General features: G+C 40.0%; 2 protein-coding genes across 7 annotated transcripts in view; one reads left to right on the top strand and one right to left on the bottom strand.

Annotated features, from left to right (window-relative positions):
* PER3 (period circadian regulator 3) overlaps window positions 1-17,697 on the top strand; it is a 56,987-nt gene extending 39,290 nt beyond the window's left edge. For 2 of the 6 annotated variants that reach the window (XM_087446884.1, XM_087446882.1), the window contains exons 16-21: window positions 2,237-2,479; window positions 2,908-3,605; window positions 4,955-5,066; window positions 11,309-11,492; window positions 12,297-12,447; window positions 13,504-13,647. In XM_087446884.1, coding sequence (XP_087303010.1) covers window positions 2,237-2,479; window positions 2,908-3,605; window positions 4,955-5,066; window positions 11,309-11,492; window positions 12,297-12,447; window positions 13,504-13,587 — 1,472 coding nt within the window. In that variant the 3' untranslated portion in view covers window positions 13,588-13,647. Of the gene's footprint in view, window positions 1-2,233; window positions 2,480-2,907; window positions 3,606-4,301; window positions 4,454-4,954; window positions 5,067-11,308; window positions 11,493-12,296; window positions 12,448-13,503; window positions 13,648-15,258 lie in introns of those variants that run through there. The other 4 variants (XM_087446883.1, XM_087446881.1, XR_015555872.1 and 1 more) reach the window with 3 other exon arrangements.
* Window positions 17,698-18,470: 773 nt separating this feature from the next.
* Window positions 18,471-23,685, bottom strand: UTS2 (urotensin 2). Its single transcript, XM_004425538.3, has 4 exons — window positions 23,453-23,685; window positions 21,290-21,400; window positions 20,395-20,438; window positions 18,471-18,725 (listed from the first exon to the last, which is right to left on the bottom strand). Exons 1-4 carry the CDS (start codon window positions 23,553-23,555, stop codon window positions 18,606-18,608), a joined length of 378 nt encoding a protein of 125 aa, XP_004425595.1. The 5' UTR covers window positions 23,556-23,685; the 3' UTR covers window positions 18,471-18,605.
* Between the last annotated feature and the right edge of the window lie 1,021 nt (window positions 23,686-24,706).

The raw sequence follows: 24,706 nt of genomic DNA, 5'->3' as shown, positions 1-24,706 counted from the left end.
TTCCACTGCTTTTCATTCCCTTATGTAGATCCATCTGGTATCATTCTCCTTCTGCCTGAAGAAGTTCCTTTCCTGTCTCTTATAGTATGGGTCTACTGGTGATGAATTCTTTCAGTTTTTGTAAGTCTGAAAATGTCTTTATTTCACCTTCATGTTTTAAAGGTATTGTAGCAGAGTATAGAATTCTAGGTTGACAGTCTTATCTGTCAGAGCTTCAAAGGTGTGTGGCTCCACTGTCGGCTCGTTTGCATTGTTTCTGACAAGAAATCTGCTGTCCTCCTTTATGTTTGTGAGCAGGTCTTCTCTCCGGCAGCTGGTAAGACTGTCTCGTTGTCACTGATTTGAACAATTTGATTATGGTGTGCCAAGGTGTAGTGTTCATGTTTCTTGTGCTTGGAGTTCAGTGAGCTTTTTGGATTTGTAGGTTTACAGTTTCCATCAAATCAGAAAATTTTCTTCCCTTATTTTTTCAAATATTTTTTCTGTCTCCCTTCTGTCTCTTCTTTTTCTGGGGCTCCAATTATATGTATATAGGTTGCTTGAACAGTCCACTGGTGCTTTGTTTATTTTTTTTCCTCTAAGTTTCATTTTGGATAGTCTCTATTGCTGTGTCTTCAAGTTCACTAATATTTTCTATTGCAATATCTAATCTGTTGTTATTTCCATTTGATGTATGGTCCATCTCACATATTGTAGTTTTCATTTCTAGAAGTTCTATTTGGGTCTTTTTTTCCATCTTCCATATCTCTATCTAACATTTTTAATCTTCCCTCTAGCCATATGGAATACAATATAATAACTGTTAATGTCCCTATCTGCTAATTCTACCATCTCTGCCAGCCCTGGGTTGGTTTTGCTTGGTTAATTTTTTTCTTTATTATGGGTTGTATTTTCCTGCTTCTTTGCATGCCTGGTAATTTTTGATTGGATGCCAGGTGTTGTGAGTGGGTGCTGAATATTTTTGTATTCCTGTAAATATTGTTGAGCTTTATTCTGGGACCCAGTTAAGTTACATGGAAACAGATTGATCCTTTCAGACTTTGCTTTTAAGATTTTGGGGGCAGGACTAGAGCAGTGTGTGTGTAGCATAGGCATAATTATTCTCTGCTGCTGAGCAAGATCCTTCTGAGAACTCTGCCCAATGCCCCACAAACCAGGAGACTTTCTAGCCTGGCTGACAGGAACAAGCACTGTTCCCTACCTGTGAGAGCGTCAGTATTGTTCCCTCTGATCCTTTCAGGTGGGTTTTTCCTCACACCAATGCACTAGCGAACACACGGGGGTTCTGTGCAGCTCTTGGGGTCCTCTGTCCATGCAGCTCTCCTCTCCAGCACTCGTCCCTAAAGACTCCAGCCGCCTTGGTCTCCCCAGGCTCTCAGCTCTGACTTCACTCGGGGAGCTCACCAGGCTCCACCTGGTATCCCTACCTTGCTCCTCAGAAGCCCCTCAAGGCAGTGAGCTGGGGCAGTCCAAGGGCTCACCTTGTTTGTTTTCTGACCCTCAGGAGTCACTCTCCTTCGTTACCTGATGTTCAGTTTCTTGAAACTTATTGTTTCGTGTGTTTTGTCCATTTTTTTAGTTGTTTCAGTCAGGAAGGTAAATCTAGTTCTTTTTACTCCGTCTTGGCTAGAATCAGAGGTCCCGTGTCTGCTGTGCTGATTTGACTAATCAGGGCCTACTCTGATGTGGAGTGGGGCCAACCCACCAAACCACCTGATACTGCCCAGCAGGGGAAAGGGTGGAGGGGATGGTGGGGAACTTACTAGGGGTCACCAAAAATCTTCTGCACTTGGAAGAAGTAATTTTTTAGGGCTGGTGATATGTGATATGGTGTCTTCTCATGATGCTGGGCCATGGCAGCGGGCTGCAGCTCCCGGCCAGCCCTGCGATCACAAGGGTGAGCAATCAACACTTACAACCACTCTGTACCCAGACAGCATTCTGTTCCCTTTCAGTACAGTATTCAATAAATTACAAGATATGCTACACTTTATTATAAAATAGGCTTTGTGTGATGATTTCGCCCGGCCATAGGCTGATGTATGTGTTCTGAACACATGTAAGGTAGGTGAGGCTAAGCTGTGATATTGAGTAGGTTAGGTGTATTCAGGACATTTTTTACTTAAACCCACCATAAGTTGAAAATATTGTTATTGGGACATAACCCCATCATAAGTTGAGGAAGATCTGTAATGTTAGGAATTAAAATTAAATCTGCCTTCTTCCACTTCAGCAGCAGTGACTCCCGCAGAGGATCACACCCGAGCCTCTGAGCCCTGGACTGTAAGCAAACACCCAGCTCCACCAACCTCAGAGGAGCTTAAACACGTAGGGCTCACTAAGGCTGTGCTGTCAGCCCACACGCGGAAGGAGGAGCAGAATTACGTCGGTAAATTCCGGGAGAAGATGCTGTCATCGCCCTACAGCTCCTATCTTCAGCAAGGAAGTAGAAGCAAAGCTGAATATTCATATGTTCAAGGTAGCTAAATTTTTTAAATATAATCCATTTATCTACAGAGCCGTCAGTTTTATAAATCGTATGTAAGTACTGGGAGAGGTGGAGTGAAGAGTAGGAGTTTTGCTTGTAAGAAATTGATTGAGAGAGGCTTAAGTAAGTTTATATCAGCAGTTTATTGTCTGGGATCTTTCTTAGATCCTGGATCTGAGAAGCTGATTTTGTAAGACTCATTGAGAGATGCTGAAATAAGTTTATTTTATAGCAACAGCTTTTATCCGGGATCATGTTCATCTTTTTAGTTACTTTTCGCCATCCCTGTAGTAGACATAGTTACTATTGGCAAACGTTAATTCGTTTGTAATCTACTTATAATAACCTGTAAATGGCGTCTCTCCCTTCTTTTTTGGGGTTTAGTTTTCCATTATATGCCTCCCTCTTTATCCTTTCAGGAGATTCCACTTCCAAGCAGAGCAGGTCAGCTGGTTTCCGGAAGGGGATGCACAAGCGGAAGAAGCGCCCTGTGCCATCAGACAGCAGGAGCTCTAAGGGCACCTCCCGTCCCCACTTTAGGGGAGAGGTCCGGAACGTACAGCCCTGGTGCCCTGCCCCTGCCTCCTCTCCTCACGCCTCTGGCCTGTCCTTCCCGGCTGCAGTGATGGTTCCCAGCCAGGCCCCTTATCTTGTACCAGCTTTTCCCCTCCCAACCGTGAGCCCTCAGGGAAAAGAACACACAGCCTCAGTCACTGCAGTGCAGTGTCCGCCTGAGCCGCTCCTATCCAATGGCTTGCAGCCTCTTCCAGCTCTCCCTCCTCCTTACTTAGACACTTTTATGACCATTTTCCTGCGTGACCCCCTTATGTGTCCTCTGCTGTCACCATCACTCTCCCCATATCCATTTTTGGGAGCAACAGGCTCTTCTGAAATACCACCGTCGGTATCAGCAGTGGCTCCAAACCTGGAACCACCATCTTCAGTCATCGACCAAAGGAGAGGCGAGGAGAAGTGGGAGACACAGAGTGGAGAGCACCAGTTCACTAGCTCGAGAAGCAGCTCACCGCTGCAGCTGAACTTACTTCAGGAAGACCCGCCCAAGTCCTGGGAGTCTTCAGACCAGATGAGAGGGGATGTTTGCCCAGAAGCTGAGTATGTAAGTGATGCTAACTTGCAACACGAGAGTGAGAAAGTACATGTGGTCCTCTTGTTGAAATTGAGGGTCTTGCTCTGGGGCTTAACACTGAAGGCCTAGGTGGAACATCAGCATTGCAGCTGTGCTGAGACAGAAAGCTTGTTCTGCAGAAACATGCAGTGTATCTGACTCCATTTGAAAAGTGGGAATGAAGGAATCTGCCATGTCCTGGTTTTTTAGGTATTTTGTGAGGCTTTTCCCAAAGTGCTATCTTTCAACTTTTCTATGTGGACTGGGTTTTCCCCCTATAAAATTTGTTATCTAGGTATTAAACTTAACATGTTCATTGCCTATAAAATATATTTTCTTACAACTGAGGTTATGGTCTGGTAAGACAGGAATAAACCATACCAACAAGACGAGAATTTAGCAATTTTACTTTTTCAGACATAGTTTTAGGACAACAGGTATGTATGGAGAGGAGAGGAGCCACTTATGTCATTATTTATCAGTAAAGTAGGCAGTTTATAGTTTCACACTTATACATGTCATTTTCAACAGTGAAAATTTTGAGGTCAGTTTACTTTAACCTTTTATCCCTTTACCTAAAAAGACATTCTCAGATTTATTTATCAGGTTAAACTTGGGAATATGCTGTCCTATATTTAGGTGTAGGATCTGAGACAGTGTGAATATTTACACAAAGTTTTTCTTCAGTCTTCCCTTCAAGGTATAATACCCTTTTTAATAGATGTTCAAAATCTGATGATCCAAATCAAGAAAGTCTGCTCAATTTTGAAAACCTGATATTTGTGCACTTGCTAGAAATCTAATGCGAGGCAATGGGTCCCAGTGAGCAAAGCCTGGACCGTGGGGTGAGACATACATTCAAGTCCCGCTCTGTCACTTGGTGGGGGGGGGGGGCGGTGGCTTAGACAAATACTTAACCTTTCTTTCTTTTGTTTCCTTGTTTGAGAAATGGAAAGATTGATACTTCACACTCATTCTGAGGATTAAATCAAGTAGTATTTATGTAGTCCTCCTCCCCATGCAGGATAAGCTCAGGGAGTGGGAACTCTGTCTGTTTACTATTATATTCCTAGTGTTTGGAACAGTGCTCAAAACATGTAGAATGTTCAAGATATGTTTTCTGAATGACAAAAAATAATAAGCACGTACCTGTGTGGTGCCTGGAATGTAGTGGGTGCTCAAAAAACAGTAGTGTCTTTGATGTTATGTACAAGGGGACTCTGACCACATTCCTGGGGACTATATGTGTACATTTTTTCTGTTTAATGCGTGGAGTTGAAATCTGCCAGTTATTTTGTAGTGTGAGATGTTAAAATCTGCTCTTGTGTCCTTACTTGCAGCAGTGTGTTACAGGCGACAGTGGGAACAGGAGCAGTCGTTTTCCCGCCAGTGAACCGTCCATGGTGTTACTTCCCCAGGAGTCTCCGCCTGGAACTAGTTCTGCAGCATCAGGTAGTGGATCAAAATAACCCACTCTTCAGATTCTGTTGCCAGGAGATTACTGTGTAATGGGCTATCTGGTTTGGGCACTAGTGTGGAAGTAAAGTTTTTTTTTTTCTTTTTTCTTTTTGTAAGCTTTATTGAGATATATTTACATACAGTAAAATTCGCCACATTTGTGTGTACAAACCAAGAATTCTGACAAACTTATACATTAGTGTGACCACCACCACAATCACCATGTGGAATGTTTCCATCACCCAGAAAAGTTCTTCCGTGACCCTTTGCAGTCAGTCCCCTGCCATGATCCTCCAGCTCCAGGCAGCCACTGATTTGGTTTCTATCACTAGTTTTGTGTTTTCTATAATGTCATATAAAGTGAATCATTCCGTGTGCAGTCTTTAGTGTGAGGAGTGTTTGAGTTAGCATAGTGCTATTGAGAGTCCTCCTTCCTATGTGTATCAGTGGTTTGTTGCTTTATATTGCTGACTAGAATTACACTGTATGGATATCCATTCACCAGTTGATGGTTATTCGTTGTTTACAGTTTGAGGCTGTTATGAATAATGATGCTATGAACATCGAGTCTGAATCTTTTTGGACATATGTTTTCTTTTCTCTTGGATAAATACCTAGGAATGAAATTGCTAGGTCATATGGAAAGTGTGTGGTAAACTTTATAAGAAACTGCCAAACTGTTTTCCAAAGTGGCTGGACCATTTTGCATTCATATCAGCAGTGTATGAGAGCTCCAATTTGCAAACACATCCTGGCCAACCCTGGGTATTGTCCATCATTTAAATTTTAGCCATTCCAGTGGGTATGTCATGATACCTCATTGTGGTTTTAATTTGCATTTGCCTGTTGGCTAATGGTGTTGAGTATCTTTTAATGTAGTTATTTGCCATCTATGTGTTCAAATCTCTTGCCCATTTTTTTTTTTGCAGGGGGAGTTTTTTAGTTTCTTATTGAGTAGTAAGAGTTCTGTATGTATTCTGGATACAAGTCCTTTATCAGATAACTTGTTTTGCAAAAATTTCCTCCCTGTGTGTGGCCTACCTTTTCATTTTATTATCTTTTATTTTTATCTTCATTTTGAAGAACAGATGTTTTTTAATTTTGATGAAGTTGTTTGTTGATTTTTTTCTTTTATAGGTTGTACTCTTGTGCCCTTTTTTAGAAATCTTCGCCAAACCAGAAGTCACTAAGATAGTCTCCTGTTTCTCTTGGAATTTTTTTAAGGTTTAGCTTTTATAGCTAGGTCTGTGATCCATTTTTAGTTAATTTTTATATGTGGTTTAATGTAAGGGCCGATACATTTCCTTTGCACATGGATGTCCAGTTGTTCCTGCCCCATTTTGTTGAAAAGACTAATCTTTCCCCCACTGAATTACCTTGGCACCTTTGTTGAAAATAAATTGGCCATATATGTTTGGGTCTGTTTGCAGACTCTTTTCTGTTCTGTTTATCTTTTTTTTTTTTTTTTTTTTAAAGATTTTATTTTTATTTTTTGCCCCCAAAGCCCCAGTAGATAGTTGTTATGTCACAGCTGCACATCCTTCTAGTTGCTGTATGTGGGACTCGGCCTCAGGCTGGACAGAGAAGTGGTGCCTCGCTGCGCACCCGGGATCCGAACCCGGGCCGCCAGCATCGCAGCGCGCGCACTTAACCACCAAGCCACAGGGCCGGCCCTGTTCTGTTTATCTTTATGGCTAGCTTTAGGTAATACCACAGTCCTCTGAGTAATGTAGCTTTCAAGAAAGTCTTGCAATCTGGTAGATTAAGTTCTCCAGCTTTATGCTTCTTTTCAAAATACTTTTGGATATTGTAGGTCCTTCATCCATATAAATTGTAGAATCAGTTTCTTAGTTTCTACAGAAAAGCCTGCTGAGATTTTGATTGACGTTGTTTGGAATCTATAGACCAGTGTGGGAAGAATTATCACGCTAACAGTATGGAGTGTTCTGATCCACGAGCTTGATATATTTCTCTTTTTATGTAGGTCTTTAATTTTTCTCTACAATGTTTTGTAGTTTTCCCTGTGGAGGTCTTACATGTATTTTGCTAAATTTATCCCTAAAGAGTTCACATTTTTTGATGCTACTGTAAATGGCATTTTAAAATTTCAATTTCTAATTGTTGTTAACATTTAAAATCCAATTAAATTTTGTATTTTGAGCTTGTATTCTGCAATCTTGCTAAAACTCATTTATTAGTTGTAGTAACTCTTATAGATTCTTGAGGACTTTTCTACATAGACAATCTCATTGTCTTGCAAATATAGTTTTACTTCTTCCTCTCTGATCTGTATGCCTTTATTTATTTGTCTTGCTGTATTGGACTGGCTGGGGCCCCCCCAGTGCAGTGCTGAACAGACAGTCTTGCCTTGCTCACAATCTTAGGGGGAAAGCAGCCACAGTTTCACCATTAAGTATGACGTTAAATGTAGGTTTTCCTTAAATGCCTTTTGTCAGTAAGATTGAGGAAGTTCCTTTCTACTGTTTTTTCCACATCTTTTTCCGAGATGCTTTTTCTGCATCTACTGAAATAATCATATGATTTTTCTTCCATATTTTGTTAATATGGTGAATTACATTAATGAACTTTCAGATATTAAATTAACCTTGTACTCGGTCATGCTGTCTTACCCTTTTTATATAGTGCTGGATTCTGTGTCCTAATACTTTGTTAAGGATTATTGTATCTATTATGAGAAATATTGGTCTATTGTTTTCTTTTCTTGTAATATCTTTGTCTGGTTTTGGTATCAGGGTAATGCTGGCCTAAAAAAATGAGTTGGGAACTGTTCCTTCCTCTTCTGTTTTCTGAAAGAGTTTGTATTAAATTGATATTATATCTTCTTGTATGTTTGGTAGAATTCACCACTGAAGCTGTCTGGGCCTGAAGTTTTCTTTGTGAGAAGATTTTCAACAACAGTTTAATTTATTTTATAGATAGGGGTCTGCTCAGGTTATCTGTTACTTCTTGAGTGATCTTTGGTAATTTGTATCTTTCAAGGAGTTTGTCCATTTGATCTCAGTTGTCAAATTTATTGGCATAAAGTTATATTCCCTTATCCTTTTAATGTCATAATTTATGGAATTTATAAGAATTTATAGAACATATATCTTACAGCTGATATTAACAATCTTTTGCTGATCATTCTGGCTGTATGTTTGCCAATTGTATTAACTTTTCAAAGAAGCAACTTTTGGTTTCATTGGGGTTTTTAAAAAAATTTTATCAACTTCTCTAATCTTTTTTATTTCCTTTCTTCTTCTTCTTCTTCTTTTTTTTTTTTTTGGTGAGGAAGATCAGCTCTGAGCTAACATCCGTTGCCAGTCCTCCTCTTTTTGCTGAGGAAGACTGGCCCTGGGCTAACATCTGTGCCCATCTTCCTCCACTTTATATGGGAGGCCGCCACAGCACGGCCTGACAAGCGGTGTGTCGGTGCATGCCGGGGATCCCAACCCGGGCTGCCAGCAGCGGAGCATGTGCACCTAACCACTGCGCCATGGGGCTGGCCCCTCTTCTGTTTACTTTTATCTGCTCTTTTTCTAATTTCTTAAAGTGGAAGCTTAGACCATTAATTTGAGACCTTTTTTGTCCTCCTAATATAAAATTTAATGCTTTTAAGTTTCCCTCTAAGCACTGCTTTAGCTGCATCCCTCAAATTTTGATATGGTGTTTTCATTTTCATTCGGTCCAAAAGATTTTCTAATTTCCCTGTGTTTTCTTATTTGACCATTATTAGAAATGTGTTTAATTTCCTAATATTTGGGGATTTTTTCAAATATTTTATTGGTTTCTAATTTAATTGCAGTCAGAGAATATTCTTTGTATTTTTTTTAATTTACCGAGACTTGTTTAATGGTCTGGGTTTGGTCTAGCTTGATGTTTCATGTGCACGTGTGTGCAATTGTTGAGTGGTGTCTTCTGTGAATGTGAATTAGACCAAGTTGGCTGATAATGTCGATCCAACCTGCTACATCCTAACTGATTTCTTTTTTTTTGCGAGAAAGATCAGCCCTGAGCTAACATCCGATGCCAATCCTCCTCTTTTTTGCTGAGGAAGACTGGCCCTGGGCTAACATCTGTGCCCATCTTCCTCCACTTCATATGGGATGCCGCCAAGGCATGGTTTGACGAGCAGTGCGTCAGTGCACCCCTGGCATCCGAACCTGCAAACCCCAAGCTGCCAAAGCGGAGTGCGCACACTTAACCGCTGTGCCACCGGGTTGACCCCCTAACTGATTTCTATCCACTTGTTTTATGTCGTTAAGACAGGGCTGTTAGAATGTCCAGCTATAATTGTGAATTTGTCTATTTTTTTTGCTGTCCGATCAGTTTTTGCTTCATGTATTTTGAAGCTTTTATTAGATGCATACCCATTTAAAATTATGTCCTTTTGATTAATCAATCCCTTTATTATGAAGTGCACCTTGCTTTAAAATCTACTTTGATATCAGCTTTATTTTGATGAGTGTTTACGTGGCATTTTTTTCCATCTTTTTACTTTTAACTTATATGTCTTTATATTTAAAGTTGATTTCTGGTAACCAGCATATAGTTGGATATTGCTTTTTTATCCATATGGCAATCTGCCTTTTAACTGGAGTGCTTAGACCATTTACATTGAATGTGATTATTGATATGGTCAGGTTTATTAAATCTTCCATCTTGCTACTTGTTTTATGTTTGTCTTATCTGCTCTTTCTTTTTTTTTCCCTCCTTACCTCCTTTTGGGTTAATTGCATTTTTTTTTTTTTTTTGAGAAAGATTAGCCCCGAACTAACATCGGCTGCCAATCCTCCTCTTTTTTGCTGAGGAAGATTGGCTCTGGGCTAACATCCGTGCTCCTCTTCCTCTACTTTATATGGGACACCGCCACAGCATGGCTTGACAAGCAGTGTGTCGGTCCGCCCTTGGGATCTGCGAACCCTGGGCCACCGAAGCGGAGCACACGAACTTAACTGCTACAGCACTGGGCCGGCCCCTTAATTACATATTTTTAATGATTCTATTTTCTCTCCATTATTGACTTCTCAGCTATACCTTTTTGGTTCTGTCATTGCTGTAGGATTTACAAGTGCATCTTTTACTTCCACAGTTTACCTTCAAATATTGTACCTCTTATATCACTTGATGTCTAAGAAACTTAAAACAGAGTACTGCCATTTCCGCCTCTTTTATGCTAATTTTGTCATACCTTTTACTTCTATATATATTATAAACCCCACAATTAAAGTGTTATTGTTTTGCTTTAAACAGTCAATTACCTTTTAAAGAGATTTTTTTTTAATAAGGAAAAATGTCTTTTATATTTACCCATATACTTACTTTCTTAAAAAATTAGGTGCTTTTGTTTGTTTTGTTTTTTTTAATTCTTCCAGAGTCAGTGAGAAGGATCTAGAAGGGTCAGATGCAAGATAGGAAAAGAATGATCCATAAGGTCCATAGCAGCCATAAAGGGATGGGCCTTCAGATGGATGAGTGACTTCTCTGTTGTAACAGGAGGAGGGTGGGGAAAGAGTGCAGATATGAGTAAGTTTATATTTGGTATCAGGGTAATGAATTTCCTTTCTAATGGCTTCCTCTTTTTTCTTATAAAATGAGTGAGAGTGAGGAAGGAAATAGAGAAGTGGAAAACAGTCGTTGCTGGGGGAGGCTAGTGTGCTGACCTGAGAACTGTAGCAGGGTTACCAGGCCTTTTGATGATCCTTTTGATGATGATGAATTACTATGGGACCAGTGTAGCTTTCTCTGTGTCTTTGGCTACTTGGGTTTAGATAAGAACAGAATCGAGTATTGGCTTTATCAGAGTTCACGTTTTGATAGTTGTGGAAAGTCAGAAAAAGAAGTCTAAGATATTGCAGAGAGTGTTATTGAATGGTGGACTTCATGCTCTGAGCTGAATGGCTAAGATACTATTCCACACTTGTAGCTGGAACAGTTGAACAAGCAAACGAGCAAGTGAAGCTGAGATGTGGGTGATTTTGGAGATGGAGCAGCTCTGGGTGATGATAAGGAACATGGTCTGGCCTTGGAGCGGATAGCTCAAGAGGAGTGAGAAGGAGATCTTGGGAAGATAAGGAATGGAAAGGCTGCGGTTACTAACCTGGGGTGATGGCTGGGCTGTGTGGCGAAGACAACTATCAGATAGTTGCCAAAGTCTTTGGAGAATGAGAGCCAGTTTGGCAAATCAGTCCCCAGTGGGTGTTTTCTAATTTTTTATTGTTGTTGATTTTTGATAGGAAGCAGTGACAGCAGTGTATGCTTTGCTACTAGTGATTTTCCTTCTGAGATCACCCCAAATGGGCAGCAGTCTCAGGATGTACAGAGAAAAGAAACATTTCCCAGTGTAGCTGAAGAGGCCATCTGGAGAATGATAAAACAAACACCTGAGTGCATTCTAATGACATACCAGGTGCCTGACAGGTAAGAGAGCACTTTAGAAGATCCACTTCTATTTGAGTTATTTAATGATTTCTTTCTCTTTTTTTGTGAGGGAGATTAGCCCTGAGCTAACATCTGTTGCCAATCCTCCTCTTTTTGCTGAGGAAGACTGGCCCTGGGCTAACATCCATGCCCTTCTTCCTCTATTTTATGTGGGACGCCACCACAGCATGGCTTGACAAGTGATGCGTAGGTCGGCACCTGGGATCCAAACCGGCGAACCCCGGGCTTCCAAAGTGGAGTGTGTGAACTTAACCGCTACACCACTGGGCTGGCCCCTTTAATGGTTTCTTAAGAATAATTTTTAAATGTATTTATATATATACCTTTATAGACATGTATTTTCAAATTCATTCATCCTGAGTCAAATGATGAATGGTTTCTTAAAACAGTGGTTATGGTGGTAGTGCCACACATATTCGGATCCAGACTAAACAAACATTATGTATCCTGAGACCAGAAAAGAAAGGCAGTGCTTTCAAGATGGCACACAAGTACAAGAACTTTTCTTTTTAGACTCTGGTTGTTTTTTTTCCCATTCTAAGAGAATAGAAGAACTAAGGGAAATCTGTTTCTTCTATATGCCTCGTTAAAACACTCTACAGATGTTTCCACCAAGAAAAAGAGGCCTCGCTTTACCAACTTGATGAAGAAATGATTCAGTTATTTTTTAATGTGTACATCATATATTAACATGCGATATACCAAAAAGAAGTGCTATTCTTAGATGACATGATAAGAACTCTATACCTCAGGGCTATTTAGGTTGTATTTGTTTGTTTTTAGGGTTAAAGAAATTGTACTGGAAGAAGACCTAGAAAAGCTAGAAAGCATGAGGCAGCAACAGCCACAGTTTTCTCACGGACAGAGGGAGGAGCTGGCCACGGTGCATTCTTGGAGTCAGAGCCAGACTGTCCCTCAGGAAATAGACCTCCAGGTAAGCACAATAATGCAGCTGTCGTATAGAGGTGGGTTTATTCCAGGTAGTGTTGTAGGCACTCAGTACATACTGCGTCATCCCACTGAAGCTTTAGTCCTCACAGTTAGTTCTGTGGTAGGTGTGATTGTCCCTGCTTTACCAGTAAACAAACAGCAAAGTAAGGTGTACAGATATTAGATAATTTGTATAAGATTACACAGTTCATCATCAGATTTTGAATACAGGTGTTTTGACTCCGAGTGTTTTTTTCTCCCACCAGTTGGAATGGTTAAGGGGCAGTAAGGAGTAAAGACACTGCTTTGATCTATGATTGACTGGAAAGGAGAGGTGTAAGAGGTTCACATTTCAAATATGCATGCATGTTTGAAAAGAGTTAAAACTCCAGATGTAAGATTCGCACCAGGGGTAGTGTTCATACTTGGAAGCCAAGTGGTCTTTTTGCTGTCATGAGGTCTTCTCAGTGAGATTAGGTGTGAACAGCCTGAACACTGCAGCTGTGATTCACCAGTGGTCCCAGCAGGGGGCTTGGGGCTGATGGTGGTGACAGTTGTACTAGTAATGAGGTCTTTATTCCCACAAGATTTGGGAGGTGATGTGTGAAGTTAAAAATTATAACAAGAGAATGAAGTTAGGTGTTCAAAAAAGTGTGATATGAAGACTTATGAGGTAAACATGTCATTGGGATCCTCCCCACCCTCCGTTTTTAAAGAAAAGAATGAGTGCCTGCCGGTGACGAGCAGTTAGATGTGGTCTCACCAAAAAGCAGGGGCTGGGCTGATTACTGTAAGTGTCTTTATTTTTTAAATATTGTTTGTCTGGTTTTTGAGTAGAAGGGTATGTGAAGAATGAACCCTAAAACAATTTAAACACAAGTATTTAAAAAGTTGCTGTCATTTACCTTCTAATAATAAGGAATGAACTAATAATGGATCTTCTTAGACATGAGTGAGTTGGGGAATTAGACATAGGTTGTGGGCCAGGATTTTATTGGTTTTGAAACTTTTCAGATGACATTATGTCAAATAACTTGCCTGCTCTTGTTCTTTTTTGGAGGGCTGTGTCTCTTGCAAAAACAAAGATTCAGTTGGTGATGCTACAGAGTCCTGTGACCAAGAGCCAGCACAAGACAGCAGTTGAGCGACCATGGAGATGTGCCTGCACACCCTTTCCAGGACCTGCTGGACAGCTAGACCTCTGTGTGTGTTTCTTTAAACCCCTGACTCTTAAGTGACCATAAGGTTATCATTGAATGTTAAGGTTTTTCTTTCTTGACTTTTTAATAGACGTTTTTCTGAAGCAGACATTGTATATAGAATCTTTTCCTCTCTTTGTTCCCAATGTATTAAAACTGTCAATTAGGCTCTTTTTCTAGTTGATCTGTCTTTTTTTTTTTAAAACAGTTTTATTTATTTATTTATTTATTTTTTGTGAGGAAGATCAGCCCTGAGCTAACATCCATGCTAATCTTACTCCTCTTTTTGCTGAGGAAAACCGGCTCTGAGCTAACATCTATTGCCAATCCTCCTCCTTTTTTTTCCCCCCAAAGCCCCAGTAGATAGTTGTATGTCATAGTTGCACATCCTTCTAGTTGCTGTATGTGGGACGCGGCCTCAGCGTGGCTTGAGAAGCGGTGCTTTGGTGCGTGCCCAGGATCCGAACCTGGGCCGCCAGTAGCGGAGCGCGCGCACTTAACCGCTAAGCCACGGGGCAGGCCCTTAGCTGTCTTTTAAAGAGATCGGATGGCCTCTAAAGACGTATGTGTACTGCAAAACTTTATTTCAGGTGTCACCCAAAATAAATTATAATTAGAAGTGTAGCTAGGAGGAGCCCCAAACCTTAGCCTCCTGTACCCTGTTCTGCTGTTACAGAAATCATTTTCCCCAGTAGAGTACCTGAAGGAATCCCAGCCACAGGCCATACACTTTTCCTAATGATCCAGTAATTTAGTACATTCATCTAGTCTCCATACTTAAGATCAAACAGTCCAGGTTTTGACAACACAAATCACTTTAGTATTTACCAGTGTTAAAATATATTGCCCATTGGTATACTGGAAGTTCCTGGTTTTTAGGGTTGAATTTTGACCTTCCTTGTAGATGCTTTTCCTTTTGATTTTCTACCTTCCACTGAAACTCGGAAAGTCTTACCTTAAAAATCAATCAGCTTACAATGGGCTTGTCCCTTGGACAGTTTAATGAGCTTTTGCATGTGTAAAGTTAAAACAAAAGAGTTTCTGACTCAACCAGTGGTGTTTCCCTTTTTAATGTTTTTGTTTTTAAAATAATGATTGTAAAAGTCTCAAAAGTTATGTAAAAATTAATATTATTCTTATACGTGTATGTATTTAAATGTTGTCTTACCAAAACGAACAGTGAACTTTTTCTTTGCAACCAATTTACACAAAAGAGGTCTCGTCATCCCTGTCAGAGGTCTGATTGGCAGGGCCTTTTGTTTCCCCTTAATCAGGGGTAAGTGTTGAAGGGGCTGCACAGTGACTATGGGGTCCCGGGAGCTCTGCAGTCCTCGCCAGGGGGTCAGAGTCTGCCCTAAGTCAGTGCTTCCCACACGGCCATAGTTGTCTCTTAAGAGTGAGTGCATTGTACTTGCTAAGTCAGCTCCCCTTTCTTGAGAGAAATGGGTGGTTCCTTCTCACACGTGGAACGACATATGCAATTCACACTCGTGCAGATCAGAACAAGGACTAGAAGAAAGTGAAGATTACAGTAACTTTTTGTCTTTTATGTAACATACAACAAACTAACTTATATTTCTTTTTTTGTTGTGTTTTTTTCATTTTTTTTGTTTTAGGAAAAACACTTCCTCCTTTCAAGTTTTATAGCTTTTTATAAAAATGCATTCTGATGATAATTAAGAGAATCGACCTTTTTATCCACGATGACTGCTGGACCCTGATTCTCAATCCTCGTAGTTTAGATTTCCTTTCTAAAGTAGTAGTTTCCTGGAAGGTAATTCTGTCTTAAGGTGTCAGAACCATTTTCAGATGCTGCCTGTGACATTTATTGGAATTTTCTAATATTGAGCAGTTCCATGCAAATATTCCTCTTTTGAGAATAGACAGCTCTCACAGTCTACTCCATCTTGACTATTAAATGATTTCTGATGCCTTTGTTGTGTTGGTCAAGTCGTGTGGTATTTTTGCCCTTGGTGAGAAACTAAATTTCAAAAAATTAATCATCCTGAATATTGTCCATCGGTGTAATCATTGTGTCTATCTGTAGTGATAAAATTTTTAATTTCTGTAAATCAGAAATGACGTAACTATCAAAGGATCATTCTGAATTCCTGTTTGCATTTTTTAAACCTTGTGTTCTCTAATAATATAAGTCCTTCTTTTCCATTCTTTCTGGATATTTGTTTTATCTAAATTTGCTCATTTCTTTGCCTTAGTACACATTTTATGGCGTGTGTATTATCATAGGCTTGATTTGAAAGTGGTGCTTGTTGTAGGCAGACCTGTAAAACCATTTATGATTCTTGTATTGGTAATTAGATTAGTTGGTGTGTTTAGAGACTGGACACGATGCCCTTGCTGCTGAGGGTGACTGGAGGAAGCTCAGCAGTGACAGCAGCCGCCCCCCAAGGGGGCTTCACCAGATTGTAACCTTTGTTGTTCACGTTTATTAACTTTTGTATTAATGACTATAGAAATTGGTAATAGAAATGTATATTATTGGCTTCAGTATTTACAAAAATGTTACCCAAAAGGCTGTATTTTTCTTGGATAAGAGGTTAGGATTTGTGAAAAAGAGAAAGCTGTGTGAATGGAATCATTTTGCAATTAAGTGAAAACTTCATTATAATTCACAAGGTAAATTTAATCCAAATTGGAATTTTGTTTCAACTGAATTTATAATTAATTGTGTGAATCTACTTGTTTTTAATGGTTATTAATATTTTAATTGGGTATCTTTTTTTAAGTAAAAACAACAAATAAACTGTATATATGTAAAACTTAAGAAATTTTCTCAGTGACACCTTGCGTTGCCTTGTCACCTGTGCCCAAGCTCCCGCTGTGTGGACGATACTGGCATTTTCAGGTTCATTATCTTATTGAATTCTCACTTCAGCACCGTGAAGTGCTGAATTTATTGGCTCCTGAGCATGTGTACATATTTTCAGTACTAATTTTAATGCCTAATTTATAAAATTCAGTTAACAAAATTACTCTTTCCTATTCTGTAGAGTGAACCTGTGTTTCACAAGTCTGTGTAATAGGCAGCAACAGAATCCCAAAATTAAAATATGGGAGAAGATCCTGAAGCCAACAGGACTTTTTTGTGTGTGTGTGAGGAAGATCAGCCCTGAGCTAACATCTATTGCCAATCCTCCTTTTTTTCCCTTTTTCTCCCTAAAGCCCCAGTAGATAGCTGTATGTCGTAGTTGCACATGCTTCCAGTTGCTGTATGTGGGACGCGGCCTCAGCATGGCCGGAGAAGCAGTGACTCAGTGCGCGCCTGGGATCCGAACCCGGGCCGCCAGCAGCGGAACTCGAGCACTTAACCGCTAAGCCACGGGGCCGGCCCCCCAACAGGACTTTTTAAATGTCACACCTTTCAAATCATCTGCACCTTTCTCTAACAAAACAGCAATAACAATAGCAAGAAGAAAAAGCAGCTCCGTGTTTATTGATGGACACGACTCGAGTGCTCTCCATGAGGTCCTTCGTTTAGTGCTCACGCGCGCCCGTGCAGGGAGCATCGCTCTTCTGGTTTCCCAGAGCAGGACGCGGAGGTGGAGGGAGGCCTCACGGCTGTGCATTGGGACCAGGGATTGTAACGAAGGGGACTGACTCCAGAGCCCTGTCTGTGAGAGTAATTGCCTCACGTTGCTAAAACAGGGGCGGGATGTTGGAATTATACTACAGTGGAATTCCACCTTGATTCTTTCTGGTTTCATAAATATTAAATAGTTTCATGGTGCCCAAGTTCTGTGTTAGAGAACTAGTACTAGTTTAATTTCAGCAGTGAGGGGTACGCCACAGTGTTGCCATAGCTGTACTTAATGTCAGCGCGTTTCTGAGGTTACACATCCATTCCCCAAGTTGAAAACATCTTTCCATATAGATTTATTCTCAATATCTTAAATAAGGAAAGTGAAAGATTAATCAAACCTGTGCTCTGTAAGAGATTTTTGATATTTGTTGACAAGATCAGTACCAGTTATGTGTGGCTGTTTGGTGCAGACCTGACACTTCATTCCTCCTAAGTGGCGTGGTGGAGGAGTGGCAGAGCTGAGGAGGGAAGCTCACGTTTCTCACTAGAAATTCAGTTCTCCCTGTATGCATGGTTCTGAGCCGGAAGCTACACCGAGCTCTCGGGAGCTCGCACTGTATATTGTATACATATATAAGCTACATTTATAGAGATGTATTAATGGAGTATGTTGGTTTGTACACACACATAAGTGGTTTTTAAAAATTAACAAACCAGGCTATTTCTTCCATTTCACAATCTTAAATCCCACCTCAGCTTTCTTCTCACTATAAGAAACAGATTATGAAGGTGTTTTTCTGGTATAAATGAACTGTGATCCTTGAGGCCCCGGGAACTGAGATCAAACAAGTTAAGAGATTAAAGTTCTCAAGTGTTCAATACTGTGGTCAGCTGAGGGAAGGGGCCTGAGCACGTGAACGTCAGGAAACTCAGGGAAACTCAGACTTCCCAGCCCTCATCTTGAGGCATCCTTCACTTTATAGAGATTTTTCCAAGCTAAGACACTGATATTTTTTTAAGTAATAACTTATATTGTCATTTTTAAGGATTGAGTGGACATCGTAGGTAAGATGATGTAGTTTATTTAAATGATTTGTAAACTATTTTAAGTAAATTTTACTTTTATAACTTTTTCTTCTTACTATTTGCTTCTGTTAATTTATTAGCTTTACTTTTAAATTTTCAGAGACTTCTTTAAGAATAAATTGATGGAAAGAAAAATTATAGATTTTCAGGATATGTTTCTAAGTAAAATAACCACTCATGATATTTGCAAAACATATAGGTTTTATTTTCCAAACAATAATGAACAGAGTATAGTCTGCCTAGTTTTTCTTCTATACTGTTTTCAAATCAAGCGTTTTTATTTGTAGTTTTCTAGCATGGTTGCTTTTGAGTTGACTAGCAGATATTGATTTTACTTCAGACGCAGTATTTCCAGAAGCATTCAGGAGGAGACCCACGTTTCTTATATTGTTTCCTGATTCTGGCCAAAAGATGACTCCGTAAGATGTTAGGATCTTGTCCAGAGAAAGCCCGAAACTGAAACAGTGCAAACAAGAAGACAGGGAGGTTATCAATGAAGTAAGAGTCCTACACAGAAAAGGAACTTGAGTCAAGACGTAGGACCTCTACAAAGTGTCCACTCTTGTCCTGTTCTAGGTAACTGCAGTGAGAGCCCAGTGTGGCGACTTGAAGGGCTCCTGTGACCAACGAGAGCACCATGCAGTCTGTTTAGCCCTGTGACTGCCATGAATTTTCCTAAACCCCCACTGACCTATTTCTGTTTAAATAATTAGTAACATGTTCTGTACATTTATCTTCTGTGTAAAATAGATCTTTTATCTGTCTTGAAATTAACTTCTTTAAGTGTGGATCCTTAATTTTCTTTTTATTCTAGAATTTCATGAGCAAATCCTACTAAGCACCTTTATGATTCTAGAATCTTTAAGTATAATCTTTCTATTCAGAAGAATATGAACATCTGAATGATAACTTCTAACTAGTCACACATAGAAGCCGCACCATCCCCTTCGGGTGGTTTTATTCCACTTGGGACTCCGGTGCTGTATGCCACCTCCAGGATTGAGTGTTTCCAGAGTATATTTTTACAAGGATGTTAATGGATACTACACCAAAAAAGATATCTCTGGTCAAAATGTTTGGGAAGTGCTTAGTTATAAGTTTATCTCCTGATTTCCTGGAGGCTTTAACGTGCTATTTACACAAAGAAACACCAGGACGAGAGAGGGGCTAGAACACAGTGCTGCCCCATAGACTGGCTCGTGGCACTGGTATCCCCAGAAACCCCTTTAGGAAACACTAATTTAGAGTTTGGGGGGTGATAACGATCGAATATAGATTTTCCTTCTGGCATGTAAGGCCCTCCGTTAATGGTGCACCGTTTCTAACCGTTCAATGTTATCAGTCATCATTCCGTATCACGGTCTTTCCACTGCGCCTGCAGTACTTTTCTTCGTGTTCTGCTCTCTACTGCACGTGTTCCATTTCAATGTTTTGAGCATTTCATTCTTCCATTTAGATGTAATATTGCAGTGCTTTTCAAATGTTAACGTGCATACGAACCACCAGGGGATCTTGTTAAAATGCAGATTTTGATTCAGTTGGTGCTGGGGGCTGAGATTCTGCGTTTCTCACAAGCGTCCAAGGGATACCAGTGCTGCCGGTCCTGGGACCACACGTGGAGGTGATGAAGGAGCGGCACATGTGGGTGACAACCTTGCGAACAGGGACCTTATCTATTTTTTATTCTCTTAAACTTGTTATAATAATATATCCAAAACAGGCATTGGATAAGTTCTTGTTGTATTCACATTTTACATGAATCAAATTTGGAAAAATTAGTGCTTTGAAATAACACTGACTGGCCAATTATTTTAAGGTGTAATTTCTACCAGGAATGCTTGTCTAGTTCATGACTTTAGGATCCTCTAAAGTCAAGGTATGGAATGTTCCCCCTTTTTTTGTTTTTGCTGAGAAAGATTAGCCCTGAGCTAACATCTGTGCCAGTCTTCCTCTATTTCGTATATGGGTCGCTGCCACAGCATGGCCGACAGTGAGTGGTGTAGGTCCCCACCCGGAAACTGGGCCTGGCCACCAAAGCAGAGTGTGCCAAACTTAACCGCTAGGCCCCAGGGCCAGCCCCTGGAATGTTCCCCTTTTTTAACCTGACGATCATAGAATCACTTACCTTTCCCATACTTCCTCTTGGGTTAACAATGTTGGTACTGAGATCTGGAAAACAATATTTTGAAACCATTCATCATCAGATCTCTTGTTTCTATTCTATGCTTGTTTTATTTAAAACATACCAAATAGAATGTTACTAAATCTTGTCTAGTTTCTCATCTTCCTTTTTTCCCCATGCAGCCGTATTTACTTGAAGGAAGATAGGCAGCAGCCTCATTCTTTCTTGCCTGTGGGGTTCACAGAGGGCACTGCATTTTCCTCAACAAGTGAGCAGTTCAGTAGTTTATCAAAAATATAACGAATGAACTTTCTATTAAACAATGTCTATTAAAAGACTCCTTTTTTTTTCCAGAGTCCTGAGCACTGTGTCAGTGCTTGGAGGAATGCAGTCGTGGAGAAATTATAGTAGAAGCTGATGTTTTGTTGAATTCTTTGCGTGTGACTGTGCTGAACATTTTACTTGCATTTTCTTGTTGACTCTTCACAATAACCATATAAGGTGAGTATTTTTATCATTCCTTTTTACTGATTAAGAAACTGAAGTACAGAAAAATTAAGTGATTTGCTTAAGGTTTTAGTAAGTGGGAAACCAGGATTTAAAATTGCGCTTATTGGAAACTGGGATAATACTTCCCTTCTCTCCAAAATAAAAGTCCGTACAGAAAAAGATTATGCCGAGGTGCCAGGTGGAGCACAATGCTTGCAAGGAGTTGTGGAGAAGAAGAAAACATAGGGAGCCTGTACCGGGAGGGGAGTGTTGGGTAATTAATTTACTTATTTTATGTAGCTCCTCTTTATGTTCCAAAATAGGGTTATACCTCATCTAATAGATGAGAATAAAGAGCAAATTCTATACCAATAAAGTCAGACAGCTGTGAACACAAGAATCGTTTTACCTGCTTTCTGAAGGCCGTCACCTGTCTCTGCCCCTGACGTCTCCGGCAGCATCTGCAGCAGGGCCAGTCTTTCCAGCTCGTCCAGAGTGGATCTTGCGTCTGCGGCAGCTGCTACACAGGGCAGTGAGAGCAGTAACTCAGTTCAGGCCTCAGGTATTTCTGCTCCCTGCTGTCTTCTCGGGGGTGCCAGGGACAGGGAGATAATACTGGAAAACCTCAGAGGCTAAGTTCGTGATTTGTCGTCAGTGATTTTAACAGGAGTGGAGATGCTGCAGTCCAGGGTGCAAGCCAGCAGAACAGAAAATCAGGAGGAGCAGACTCGATTCCGGCTCCTTCTGCCTCTGTGACCTTGCACAGCTGCTCACTGCCTTGAATAGGAGGGTGGAGCTGAGCCACAGGGTCAGTTAAGACACGTTTCCACTCAGAAAGCAGTTCCTCCTCCTTTCTCTTTCTCAGCTGCTGCCTATTGCCTTTTGCTTTTAGGTATTCGGGTGGTAAAATTGGAGTAAGAGGAAAAAAAGAGCGGTTTTCTAAAAGACAAGATTACTTATGTTCTTCCTATAAAGCAAATGGCATGGCATCACCTCTTATCTCTCTAGCCTTCAAGATTTAGATACAATTATTATTAGAAAAGAGTCAGCTTTAAAATACTCTTCAAAGAACTTGGTGGTAACATTTCCAGTGTGAAATTCGGTCAGCTTAATGGCATATAAGATGTGTGGTAAGTGTGTGCAAGATGTGTGTGTAAGGTGTGTATGCTAGAGTGTAAGGAAAGTGCGTGTGAGGTGTGGTAAGTGGAGGCTTGGCACCAGGATGGCTCTCTTGGCTGGTGCTGCTGTGTTGAGATTGGAGGCTCTCGGAGTCCTAACACCGGCGTGCTGAAGACTGACAAATACTTAGCCACAACCTTGATTGGAAGACAATAAACAAACCATCATAAAGGCATCTGAGCACATTCACAGTATTTCTGAAAATTAATGACAGTCTGTAAAATTTGGCCACGTGTTTATGTCATGAAGGATCATTTATGGGGAAATAAATAAATGAGAAAAAAATTCAGGCAAAAACTCTAAGGTAAGCTGCCACCTGTTTAGAATTTGTGTGAGATGCTATACTCATTTCATCTAAGTTTTTCTTAATCATGATATGTAAGATGACAGTAATATCTGAATGTTTATTCTTAATTTCATCTTGTGCTTTTCACCATTCTTTTTTAAATAGCAGAGATTCAATCAAGTTAATGCGTGTTTTTGACTTTTAAGACCTGCCCTTTATGAGCTCAGTGACTCCAGAAGTTGATTAACAGTGCATGATTGACAGTGCGTGATTGATGGTGTATGATTGATAGTGCGTGAATGACCACAGTGCTGACAGTTGTCAGAAAGCTGCTTGGGAGAAACTGTAGAGGCTAGAAATTATCAAATCAATGGCTTAGAAGAGTTTTTTCCTTTATTTTAAAAGAAATGTCTAAAAAATTAAAGACAAGATAAAATCCAGTTAAAATGTTTATGGAGCCTTAATCCAAGCATCAATCTTTTCACTTCTTAAACTAAATTAATAGGTAATGGTAATAGCAAAATAAGTATCTGCTTGACTGATTGATAGGTTTATTTTAAAATTCAACTTAGACTTGAACTGAGTGAAACATAAACCAAGGAAAAGATAACATATACTTGGAAATCTGCGACGTCCCTACCTCCAGCTTCTCACTTTTTTATGTTTTGATAAGCATTTTTGTTTCTTATAACACATGTCAGATGATTACTTTTTAACTTAAGATAAAATAAAAATATTTTAAATCTGCTATTGGAACAACCAAATTCTACATTCAACCAGTTTATTTAAAATAAAAACTAAAAGTAATGATGTCTTAAATTTAGTGCAATTTTTAAAATTGAAAAAAAAGCTGACCAAAAGTTTGAATTACAGAATTGACATGAAAAAAGCAATGCTACCCTTGTCTTGTATTTTAGAAAGAAAAAGACTGTATCCATTACTGAATCTGAATGTGCTTTAAGGATTCTCTGGTATTCTCTTCATAGCTGAGACTGTTAATTTAACAAGACTCCTTTAAGCAAGAATTCCCATTCTCATCTCTAACATTGCATTTAAGACCCTTGAAGACTCTTTCGAGACTAACATAGAGGAAAAAATTCACCTTACCTAAGAGCTGCAGGGACCCTTCCCTGGAGTCAGGGACAGGATGAGATAAGAGAGGATTTAAGAATCCTATGAAAAGCACACAGCAGAAGACCAGCTTATACATGATTAGCAGAGGTAGAAGTCTTCCTTCTTGGCTTCTGTTGTCCAGAACCTTCAACTTGCTCCTTCTGTGATCAGTGATTATATATATTATCCTATGACCTCATATTATCCCCTCCAAAAAAATTAGTTTATTGGCGATGGAGGCTAAAAGGCAATCACTTTGCACTGATGTAATTTTTCAAAGTAACAACTCATAGACAATAAATTTACTGTCTTGTCTAGTGTACAAAATAGGTATTATAAAAAGAAAATACTGTTAAGTTTATAAATCTGGCAAAAGGAGTAACTTAAAGCAATAAATCATGAGTTAAAGAAAGGGTCAGACACAAGTTGAAGTGGCCAAGGCAGAGACGTGGACTGATGAGTCCTCCCAGAGGATGCAGGGCATGCCGTGAAATGTGCCGTTTCCTGTCTTTAATTTTCATGAGTGAATAGATGGATCGTCCTGTTGTGTTTGGGCTGCCAGCCCCGAAGAATGACAATGCGTGTACTTTAAAATAGCGAAGATAAGTTAAAATGCACAGCAAAGATTATGGCTCAAGGCAGGTTCTGTACGTACACTTGGCCTCACATAAAACTACAAGTACGTGAGTCTTCAGAGAAAGGAAATAACTTTCCTTAAAATAGGATATTGTTCATCAAGGAGGGATGAACAAGCCTGGAAACCTTGCTGATAAATATTTCCATAATTTCCCTGCTGCTCACCACTTCCACTCTGCCTGGGTTGTCCAAGCCTGGACTGTTGCAGTAGTCTCCTCACCAGTGTCCTTGCTTCTGCGTTCTGCCCCTCTAGTCTCATCTTAACACAGCCAGACCAGTGATGCTGTTAGCCCATAAGTCAGATCAGATCAGTTCTTAGCTCAAAACCCTGTATTGACCTGAACATAAAAGTTAAAACTACAGAATTGCTAGAAAAAAAAAACACGAACAGCCTCACAACCTTGGGGTAGTCAAATATTTCTTAGAGAGGACACCAACCAGGTAAGAAAAAAATGGGTAAATTGGACTTCATCGAGATAGAAACATCTGCTCTTTGAAAGATATTGTTAAGAAAATGAAAAGACCAGCCACAACTGTGAGAAAATATTCACAAAACATATGCCTGACAGAAGCCTTTCCAGGATTTAGATAAAGAACCACAACTCTATAAGC

Source organism: Ceratotherium simum, chromosome 22 (genome assembly GCF_057802395.1).
Source record: "Ceratotherium simum simum isolate JZ-2026a chromosome 22, ASM5780239v1, whole genome shotgun sequence".
NCBI lineage: Eukaryota > Metazoa > Chordata > Mammalia > Perissodactyla > Rhinocerotidae > Ceratotherium > Ceratotherium simum.
This window is presented reverse-complemented; position numbering and strand designations above follow the sequence as displayed.